At 37.3% G+C, this 11,554-nt stretch overlaps 1 protein-coding gene across 1 annotated transcript in view; it reads left to right on the top strand.

Moving 5' to 3' along the window:
- Positions 1-10,154: 10,154 nt before the first annotated feature.
- LOC149065315 (uncharacterized) overlaps positions 10,155-11,554 on the top strand; it is a 197,280-nt gene continuing 195,880 nt past the window's right edge. Inside the window, exons 1-2 of the mRNA XM_089254189.1 lie at positions 10,155-10,426; positions 11,060-11,141. Of these exons, the coding sequence (XP_089110315.1) occupies positions 10,283-10,426; positions 11,060-11,141 (226 nt within the window). The 5' untranslated portion in view covers positions 10,155-10,282. The remainder of the gene's footprint in view (positions 10,427-11,059; positions 11,142-11,554) is intronic.

Raw genomic sequence — 11,554 nt, 5'->3', positions numbered from 1 at the left:
ACGAGGCGATTCTTCATACTTTTTCATACTTCTTCATTTTTTATAGCTGTTTTTCCTGAACTTACATCTTCAAGTAATCCTTCCTACGTTACGACTTTTGGCAGTTCTAAATTAAATGGGGTTTGGGTGACTTGGGACTATAAGTTTCGGGGATCTTCAAGTTCCGTGGGGGGGGGGGGGACTTTTATTCGCTAGGGTCCTGCACTTTACCGTGCAACTGATCCCGATGAACTGCACGCCTCCAAAGTTTTTCTGTGTTAATATGAAAATTGATTGATGGGAGGGGCTTGAGAAAGCGCACCCTCTAATTCGTCACGGAAATTGCGTCATCTAAACTTTTATCCAATTGTATCACAACCAAAACTAAAAAACATGAAACCAAAAAAAAAACACCACGGGGTCGATCTGAATAAAACGAAAGGGCTAAAACAAAGATTTTAACGACAACAATAATTTTCAATATAAGATTTCCGGATTAAATGCATAAATATTCATCAAAATCAAAAAAAAAATTAACATCATTGTGTGGGGGAAAAAAATTAGCTTTCCAACGATATGCGACATTATATATATACAGTCAAACCTCGTTAATGAGTCACTCTTGGGAGAGCAAAAATATGACTTGATAAGCGGAGTGACTCGTTAAACGGAGTAAGCCATAGCTGTGCCAATTCCTGCCTAACGATAATTGGGACTTCCAAACAGTGATCCGGTAAGCGGAGTGGCGTGTTAACCGGGTGACGCACTAACGAGGTTTGACTGTATATTCTTGTTTCGTGACATGCCGAAAAATTTAAATCTAGACAAAGGAAAATTCTTAAAAAAATTCAAATTCAACACTTTCTCGATGACAGAGAATAATTTCAATCATATAACATTATTTCAAAGTTTCTCTCCCTCACAATATTTTACAACACAAGTTTCTTCTTTTATTTAAGCATTGGAAACAGTGGAGAGAAAAAGGGGAAAAAATTAAATTTTAAAATTGAAAGACACACGGTCTCAAAATTATTTAACTCTTGATTAACAAAAATATTTGCTTCCCTAAATTTTTTATTTTCTTAAAAACAGACTCAGAATATGCTGAAGGCGAAAAATCGGCTTTTCAAGAATAAAAAATTCAACATGAAGGGACCGTTCAAGTATTACGTCATCATCGATTGGGGGGGGGGATTCCGATTTGCTGACTTTTGATGACAAGGGGGGAGGGGGGGGGTTTGGATAATGCTTACGTCATCAACCACCCTTTATGAAAATGAGTTAGGATTCAGAGGGGCAGAGCTGATGACGAAATTTTGCTGACAAGGGAAGGGGGGAGGGGGTCAGCGTTTTGCTGACTTTTACTGACAAGGGGGGGGGGGTCAAAAATAGCTGAAAACTTGCTCACGTAATACTTGAACGGTCCCTTACGAACAGTGAGAGAGAAAGAAAAGAAATCTTATCTTCCTTTTACACGTACCGAAAGCGTTCGCGCGGGAACAAGGAAACTGACTCATCAATATGGCGATATCTCCGATTATCTGTGAATCATTAGGTGTCTCTCTCTCACAAAGGAAAGAATATATTATTCAAAAGAACACACATTTTCTCGTCCAATTTAACTCGGAATTTCCCAAAATTTTACAGGAAGAAGAATCAGAAAAATGCAAGGAATTTGTTGTTGAGCTCAAAAGAAAAGCAAAGCATTCAATATTTAGGATTTTCCGACAAACACATAAAGTGTGATGCATAAAGAGTGTGTGTCCACTCTACACAAGCGATCTGTGGTTCAGATCTTGGACGTTTTAGAATATCGGACGGAATGATAACACGAGAAAAAAAAAATATAGACAATAACAAGACTCATCTCTGCCTTCCACAATAAAATAAAGACAGAAGCTCTATAATTATTCACACGACAAACACAATTAAATCTACGTTTAGCAAATTTCACTTATTAGACATGACTCTTCTAGGTTAAAAATATGTCAATCTTATTTGTCAAAGGAGGGGGGGGGGGGAAGTGTCTCACGACTTTTCCCACCTTGACACCGAATCCGGTGTTTGTTTTGTCAGATTGACTCCAATTTTTGAGATGAAGCGAAAATTAAATTTAATGGTTATAATAAGCAGCATAAACATCACATTGAAACTGTGTTTTATAAATAAATACAATAAATCATTGGCAAAGACATTTCAGTGATTTTAGAGTAATTTTTTTTGGGGGGTGGGGCTCTAGTTCTGAATTCGGAAGTTGCTTTGCCGAGTTGGCTCTAGTTTTTGAGGTAATGCACTCTCAACAATGTGATTTGTATGATGCTTATGTATTACGATTGAAATATAATTTTTACTTTGTCTCAAAAACTAAAGAAAATCTGACAAAAACCAATGCTAGATTCGGAATCGCCACCCCAAAATGAATTTTTGAGGCTGGAGTGCTGTAATTCCAGTCAGTCTTTCGTTTAAAACATTTTGGAGATTAGTGCCTTATTAGTATCATAGTTCATTTGTTTTGGAATAATGAATCTAGCTCAGCAACATCATGTCCAAACGAAGTTCATGCGCTTGTTCAACGCTATAAAAGTAAAATTGTGGTTCACTAATGGATGCGGGTAAAAAAGTAGGAAAATAAAGACCCGTTGAATCTCTTAAAAATGATGAAAACCAATCTAAGGAAGCAACAGAAGTAGTTATGAATTACAGCAGCTACGGACATGTTAGAAAGAAAAATCGACTGTTGAAGTTCAAACATTACATTGTTTATCCTGCAAATGAACCTTGAGATTTCGCACAATATTCAAGAGCATCCACAAGAAACAAATGGAAATTGTAAGTTTGCAAATGGACTCACTTATGTTTTATATAAACACTTGGGGTGCGACAACGACGAAGTTGGCACGGTAAGTGATACCAGATAACATTCAATACATTTATTTATAATTATTAAGCGTTTTTGTCCCTTAGATTAAGTAAGGGACTTTTTTCACTATTAATGTAATTTATACAAAAATTGCCACGTTTTTAAGACAAATAAATTCAATTGGTCGAATGGTCGACGCGTTTCGGCTCTTCAATGGAGAGCCGTCATCAGGACCTCGTGGTCAGAACTCACACGAATGAAGAGTGATGTTTACGTCTGGTCGTCCGAAGAGTTCGCCTTTGTATTTGCTGCGTCCGAGTGGTCTTTGGATGCGAATTGGGGAGCCATCTGTTGTAAAGTGTTGAAAGTTTTTTCACGACTGAGGTTAATAAAGCCTGTCCAAGCTGACGAAATAAGTGGTGTGTTTCTTCCATCATTAACGAGGAAATTCTGGCATGTTCTGATGAAGTATCCCTCGAGAAAATTCAATTCCGAATTGTGTGTTGCTTTTTTAAAAACAAATGCTTTGTCAAAATCAAAATGATGTGAATGTTGCCAATAGTGTTGGGCAATAGCCGAATTATCCGTCCGTCCCTTCTCAACATGCTTTCGGTGTTCGAGAACTCGAATATTTAGATTTCTTCTAGTTTGGCCAATATATCCATTTTCACAATTCTTGCATGGGATGAAGTAGATACCAGATTCTTTGGAGGGTGAGATAGGATCTTTCAGATGGGAAAAGGTGAGTATATTTGTTGGCTGGAATATTGTATGGAAGTCAAATTTCTTGAAGATAGAAGAGATCATGAAACTTGAAGAAACGAATGGAAGAACAACGGTATTAGAAAACTGTTTTGAGTCAGCTGGAAGCAGGTTCGTGGTGCATGTCTGGGTCATTTTTCTGAGGACCTTGTCGATGATAAAAGGTGAAAAACCCCGATTAGAAGCGATGTCACGAAGGATATTGAGTTCATTCTGGAGGGAGGCTGAATCACTGCAAAGTTTTAGTGCTCGATGAACAAAAGAAGAAAATGCAGAAAGTTTCTGATTGGGAGGATGAAAGGATTTTGCATGAGGTGGCATGGAGATAGCGAATGGCTTACGGTACACAGATGTATGAAATTTAGTGTCTGTCTTTTTAATGAGCACGTCGAGAAAAGGCAGTATATTATTTTTTTCCATTTCATAGGTGAATTCAATATGTGGGTCAATAGAATTCATAAAATTGAATAACTCAGTGACATTAACATCAGTCTCATCAACTAAAGTGAATGTGTCATCAACATACCTGATCCAAAGTTTGAAGTGGTGGGTTTCCAAAAGTTTTGTTTCGAAAAAATCCATATATATGTCACAGAGGATGGGCGAGAGTGGGTTGCCCATGGCAAGACCTTCTGTTTGGCGGTAGAACTTTCCAAACACTGAAAAATAATTGTGCGATACACAAAGTTGGGTGAGTTGACATATTTCTTCGATTTCAATCGAGGAGAAGTGGAATTCTTGCAGACGTTGTTTCAGGAAAGAAATTGCACCGCTGATGGGAATGTTAGTAAACATGGATTTGACGGCTCTCCATTGAAGAGCCGAAACGCGTCGACCATTCGACCAATTGAATTTATTTGTCTTAAAAACGTGGCAATTTTTGTATAAATTAAAACCAGGCAAAGTTACTCATTTTTTGTGATATTAATGTAATTATTAAGAGTTCAGCTCTTCATAGTTACGTAGTTTACTTACGGTTTCAACGCTGCTCTTGATGTTAACCAAGTACTCTACTGTATATTTATTTGTTAACATCTCATAAATAATTTCATTCTACGCGCAAATCGGAAGTGATGTATACATGTTACAGCCAAAGCCTTGAATCGGGTAGTTCGCGAACTCGCAATGTCCGAATTTCGGCCTTTCGTCTTGCTTTAGCTGACCACTATATATCGATCTTTACATATATCCCTATACCTACTGATCCCTAAGATATTGGTACTCCGATTCCTTTGATCGTTTGGGATGCGGCCAGATTTTTGCCTGCCCCGACTAATTTATATACTTGTCCCGTTTTTTCTAAAAAAAAATTGTATTTCAAGATGTAATTGTGACTAAACTCGTGAATGATGATAATATTTCATAGCTTATAAACCCTATCACGATAGTTATGGCTACATTTAAATTAGCAGCGACTTCCAGCACTCCTTCATTCGCTAAGCATTTGTAATTTTTCAGCAATCATAGAAACTATTGTTAATTTTGCTGACTTATGGCAACGTTTTTGGTGGAAATCGACGCTGTCCCGTCAGTGCACGCGAGCTCCAGGGAAAGATTGAGAGATTCGTTGCATCTGTAGTCTGGGGCGTTCAAGCGAAAGGACGTGGGTTCGCTTCCCCGCTGGGGCAGTTGTATTTTCCCTCTTTCCAAAAATATATCTTAGCATCAGCCAGCTGTAAAAAGTCTTAGTTAGTTTAATTTTGCCCGCAGTGTCTGAAAGGTTGAAAACCTCTGCTATATAGTTATTAAATAAAATAAATAAATTAACTTTTTATTTTGGTCCCTGTCCAAAAATCACCAAGTTCTTGCCCCCTTTTCTCCAGAGTCCCGCCCCCCACTCCTAAAAAACTAGTAGGTAATACTGGGTAACCGGTTTGAGTATTCTCCGGCACGTCCACGGTCTCACGATCAATGAGCTTATGTCGCAACAGCGACAGAGCCTGGGCGTGCTCGGTTTGTTCAGTTCCATGTAGGTATGGTAAGGCTATGACAAAAAAAAAAAGATCGCTGGTCAGTATGAGTTGCCATAAAAACATATTATTCGAACACCACACCCATCGTGTCAGTAGTGGTTAGGGTTCGTGGTTTTCTTCGTCATTGTCCTTCATGGTGTATTTTTTCTCATTTGTCATCGTCTCTAGAGAGAGAATTTTGAGTTATGGCTTTTCAGTATAAACGCGAAAAATTACTATCATCGAATCTCTTTAAATATCATGTGACCAAGGGTGAGAACAGGTTCTGGATCGCAAATTAGGCCAGCTGGAAAGACTGTTGTAGGATAAGATGCTCTTTTTTCCCATCCCTTTTAATGAGATAAAATTTGAAGGAAAATAAAAACTACTGCCGGTGAATGAGAGCGACAATTATAACGCGATAATCCAGATAGGACTTCAAGTACCTTAATTGTTACGATGGATGACAGGTGTCTGCAAAACTGGGCGGTATTGCAGACCCAGTCTTTGAATGGTGGGAGAACGTCTCCGCGCTTAGTCAGGTAGTGGCAGAGTATGGAGACCCGTCTTTAAATAACCTCAACCAGTATAAATGAATTTAGGAAATGAAACGCAGCCGTTGATAAGGCGATAAGGGAATTCTATAATAAGTCGAAAAGTCGATTAGATCTCTGGTATTTATTGATAAACATCACGAAAAGTGTTGTATACAAAAGCACTTACGCCTAAATAACTGTTGGTGAAAGGAATTCGATTAATCATCTTCTACCAGGTAACGAAATTAAAAAGTAAGCATATTCTATTCTTACGACGGAATTCGTATTTAATCAGAGGTCACATTCACATGCAGTTTTGACCGTGAATACGTCTTTTGAATCATCTGACGGTTCATTCGCAAAAAGGTTCCGTGACGCGATTCTTGAAACGTACCCAAAGTACCCAATGTAAATTAAAAGCAATGAAATCGCGTCAGATGCACATTGCAAAGGTGCATTGAATTATATGGCTGTGATTTCAATATATTTTCCCATCTGGGCACCAGGCCATGATTTGTAGCAATAATTTTTTCCGCTATAACTCGAGCAGTTCAGGGGCGTGGTAACCCAGGTCGATAAGATACCCACCTAAATTACTAAAGGTGGTGTTGCGAATTCTTGTCAGAAACTTTCCCGACGAAGGGGTACAACAGAAACGGCGACATGACCACAGAAAAAGATTGCTATCGCAGGGAGTCCCATGCCGAGGGGTTAGAGAACCAGCCTCTCGGTGATTATAAAATACTGCCGTTCGCGATCGGTAATAAATTTTAGTTCCCGGTCTAATTAGCATCGTGTGCTGGAAATCACCGTTGTGTGTAAAAAACGATTGTGCATTTCACAACGAAAATGAACGACATTAGTATCGTTTGTTAGCTATTCCAAAGACAAAGCCGATGATAACTGCATAATATTTCATTTTGTCAGTACTTGCCGCACCATCCAATGCACAAAAAGCATATTCACGTCGAAACTTGCGGCCGTGTCTATGACACAGCCTACCCCAATTTTATTATTCAAAAAATATTTTTAGGTACACGATCTACCCCGTCTACGTATTTCAATATGTAATTGATACCTCGGCTCATGAATTCTTCGGGTAGCGAATATGTTTCTCGTGATTTTTTGGCCTCGGATAACGAATGTGAATTCAGCGAACGAACTACGGAACGCTTTAGTAAAAAATGAATGCACGGGCTTAGGCGCGTCGTGAGCTGAATTCTAGTGCCGATCACATCATCATCAGAATTACTGTTACTCGAACCCGAAAAAGTCATGTCGACCTCGGAATCTTCTTCCAGACTCATTTTTTTAAAAAACTGAATGACAGTGTACCCACGCGTTATACCTGTGCCTAAAAAATGCCGAACAATCACAGAAACAGAAAGATTCATGCATTTATTCTATTTTCGGTCAAATTTTTTAGATGCTTTATATATTATCTTTTCATTTATTTTTATTTTTTTTTATGCTTGTAATTTTTCTAATAAAACTAGGAATTACCATATCGCCTATGGAGCTAATTTTGTTTTTTTGATACATCAATTTATCAATGACAAAATAAGTACAAATTTTCATAGAATGTAAATATTCAACTTAGGGATGAATGCTGAGAGTTGCCCAAGGGTACTGCAGGGGTTCCCGTTGGCTCCTTGGCAGAAATTTTGTGGTGACGATCGATCTAAAATTGTAGATTTGTATAGAGAACATACACACACACACAGAAAATCAATTTTAGATATATAGATTACACGGTGCCGATAGAATTACGTGTGATTTGTATCTTCACGTCGTTAGTGTTAACCAAATATAGAAATAAAACAGCGCTATCTATTTGTTGAATTTCAAATTATTTCTCTTTTTTTAAGATGAAATTCATGAATAATATATAAAATTTTATACATAAAATTTTTAATAAAAATTAATAATTTTGTGCTGACTTTATTTTTGTTTTTTTGTAAATTAATTTATATAAAAGGTAAATTGCTTAATATATTTTATCAAATATTCAATATAAGGGTTTGCTTACTTCTTTCACAAAATTAAGACCGTGTTGATTACAACTGGTTGCAGATGCCTTCTGCGTATGGTCAGAGAACCACCTGAGCTTTTTCAGAAAGTGGTAGAAAATTCCACAATTGACGAATGTTCAGAATTATTGAAAGAAATAATTTTTTGAGAGTGGTAGAAAATATTGAAAACGATAAATTCATTAAATAAATAATTCGGGAACAATTTGTGTGTGTGTGCTGAAAACTATATATAAGAATTAATGGAGGAAATAATTCCAGTATCGATTAATTTCAGAATTATAATTTTTGAAACAAACAATTTTTCAGAATTTTTATTAGAACTTTTCTCAGAATATAGTTATTTAAAAAAAAAAAGAAGCTTGAATCAATGAGAGAAAAAATTTCGCAATAAATAAAATTATACTATTTACTGAAAGTATAAAATCAATAATTATTGGAAGAAATGATATTTCAAGTACCGCTTCTCTCTCTCTATTAAGATGACACTAAATTATATGAGTTGGTGGCCCGCTGGCTTCGTGGAAAGTTCCAGTTTGGCCCGCCTTATCTGAAACATTGAAGACCACTGGCTAAAGGCAAGATGCTCAATCTACAGGAGAGTGCTGGCCACTTAAATGATCGTAAATCTGCCGCAGATCACTCAAATACAAATACAAATACAAATACAACGCCACAACAGGCAAAATGCAAATGATCTAGGATAGTACTGCGGGCCACCAAGTGATCTAGAACAGCACCGCAGGTCACTTGAGTGATTTGAGGTGTCAGTTCTGGAAGCATTCACACTGAAAATAGGGAGGTACGATACAACTAAATTATGACAATTAAAATACTTGCAGTTTTCAACGTTGAAATTTCCTGAGTGATTCAACTGAGGAGGGAGAAGGGGGGTATACAGCTGACATCTGAGCATTCAAATGATCCGAACCCACAAGAAGCTTCATGAAGGGGCTACCCCTCCCCCCAAATATCAATATGCAACATATTCGTATGTACTTTCAGTCTTGGAATTCTACGGATAAAGAGTCTAACGAAATTATAACTTGCGAAATTTCTTTCATTGGCTAATTATAGGTAAAATAAATTCAAATTTATACAGAAAATGTAATAACACAAATATAATAGCATAAGCGCCAATAGCAGGCGTTTACATCATTTTCAGAAATTTTAAGATTTTCAATATATTGACCTTCATACTTAGGGTAACCCCCTTATTTATTTATTTATTTATTTATTCAATATTGGTTGGCCGAGGCCTATACAAGGGAATGCCGTGATGAAGTTCGACAGAGATGATTGATATGACAAAGAAAATCGGAAATTGTTCATTTGTTCGAGAAAAGAAACTAAATTTGTGAAACAATCTGTGGATGCAAAGATGGGTTTCAATATTTGTGAATGGTTAATTCTTTTTGAAAAGTATGAAGCCGGAGTTAGAAGGTTCGAGGTGTCGATATGAAAATGACCGTGGAGAATTTTAAAAAGGAAGGATAACCGAGAGATATATCTACGATTTAAAAGCGGTTGCATATTGAGTTGGCGCTTGAGCTCAGTGACGGAGGCAGAGGATGACCAACAGTTAAGAATGAAGCGGGCGGATTTATTTTGAATAGATTCTAATTTGTCGATATTGGAGAGAGTATAGGAATCACAGATTTCACAGGCATATGAGAGTAGAGGAAGGATGTAGGTCTGGAAGCAGAGATGTCTGAGGTGACGGGGGTGGAGTTTTTGAGGTTCCGACGAAGAAAAAACAGTTTTTGAAGACACTTATGAAAGAGGTAATCGACATGGAGATTCCAACGGAGGTCGGCAGAAATGATTATACCCAGATATTTATAACTAGAAATTTCGGTGATCAAGGAGTTATCTATAGTGTAAGAAGAAACGAGGGGAAGTCTTTTGCGAGTAATTCTTTTAAAAACTGTTTTTGAAGAATTAATGGGTAATTGCCTCCGTCGTTCTAGTCACTTTACGTTTTACATTTTCTATATTTCCCATGTATATAGGTCATAAAAGAGCTGTTCAATGCAACCGCAAGGAAGTTTGAGTTGCTGAAATCAAGCTTCAGTGATTCCGGTAAGCTGTGATAGTGGATTTGTAAACTGCTATCCGTCAACATATCGTTTGAAATAGTCCTTTGATTCTCGTTGACATTGGATGGGCAAATTGATTCTCTTGATACTAAAGGAACGGCTTTTTTATCATTCTGTCATAGGTAAGGATTCCCAGGATGACCCGAGGCAAAATCCAAAGAGGATCAGGATTGACGGTCCGTTTCCTTCCGTCAATCTGAGAGCTGAGGTTAGTTTCATTTATTTTTTCTAATATTTTTTTCCTTGTTCATGATCAGTTTTTTAATTCGATTCTCGTATGAATCCACCTTTTTGCGCGCAGCTCGGCCAACACCATCCACAGCTCGTGACGTCAGTGAAGAAGATCATCTCACCATTGGACATACTACAATAAAGGGTAAAGATGGAGCATGCGTAAGCCTGCTATATCGAATGGCTATAGGTGAAATGACCTTCACCGACGTCACGAGCCTTGCGCGGAGGCCTTCTGCTAGAGATGGTGTAGGCATTACCTCAAAAAATAAGAGAAAACGTTGAATGTTCCTTTACATCTACAATATTTTTTTTGTCTGTGTGTATCATTTGTTTGGTTTGTTTGGAATGAACTTTAATTTACACTCGACAATGATTTCGTCTCAACCGTTCGACCTTAAGAAATGTACGATATGTTTTTTTTTTCTTTTTTCACATTTGTCTATCGGAACTGCCGACTACGCCATTTTTTCTCTTTTATGTGTTGATTTATTTGTTTGAACGATTGGCATCACTGATTGATTGTCGATATTATTATCCTGACTTATTTGTTTTTACTTTAAATACTCTTTCATCCATTTGTCTAATCTAATCTATCTATTTTTCACAGTGTCTGTACGTCGTAGTCGACACAAACGTCTTTCATCACTCAGTTCCAGAATACAGAAATCTGGTCAAACTTGCAATCCAGAGTGAGTATTTATAAGTTTACCAGGGAGGGAAAAAATCCAATCTTTATAGTTTGACCACGGAAAGAGATAGATTCTGACCTTCATCATGAAAAGGGAGTATTCATTCTTCAGTGGGGAGAAATGAGAGAAAAGGAACTCCAGCAGCTACTCCGGAGGAGATGTTTGTTAGCATATCAACATCTTATGTGTATATTCATTGTCTCCCCTTTTCTTCTATGTGAATGTATCAAGCATAATGTGCTTGTATAGTTTCATATGTATGTATTTATAAAATATGCTAGCGGGATCCAAAAGTTCGAGAACTTTTATTAAACGTTCCCGGGAATGATTTTTAACCTAAAAAATTACCTTGAAAAATATCGAATGGCCACTTACTGCAATCTTCACTGTACTACACTGCCTGGCGCAAAAAT

The sequence above is a fragment of the Pholcus phalangioides genome, unplaced genomic scaffold, assembly GCF_987345545.1.
Source record: "Pholcus phalangioides strain wild (caught in Gottingen) unplaced genomic scaffold, Ppha-v1.0 ptg000040l_1, whole genome shotgun sequence".
In the NCBI taxonomy this organism is placed as follows: Eukaryota; Metazoa; Arthropoda; class Arachnida; order Araneae; family Pholcidae; genus Pholcus; species Pholcus phalangioides.
Note: the sequence above shows the minus strand (reverse complement) of the source record. Positions and strands in the feature narration are given on the sequence as shown.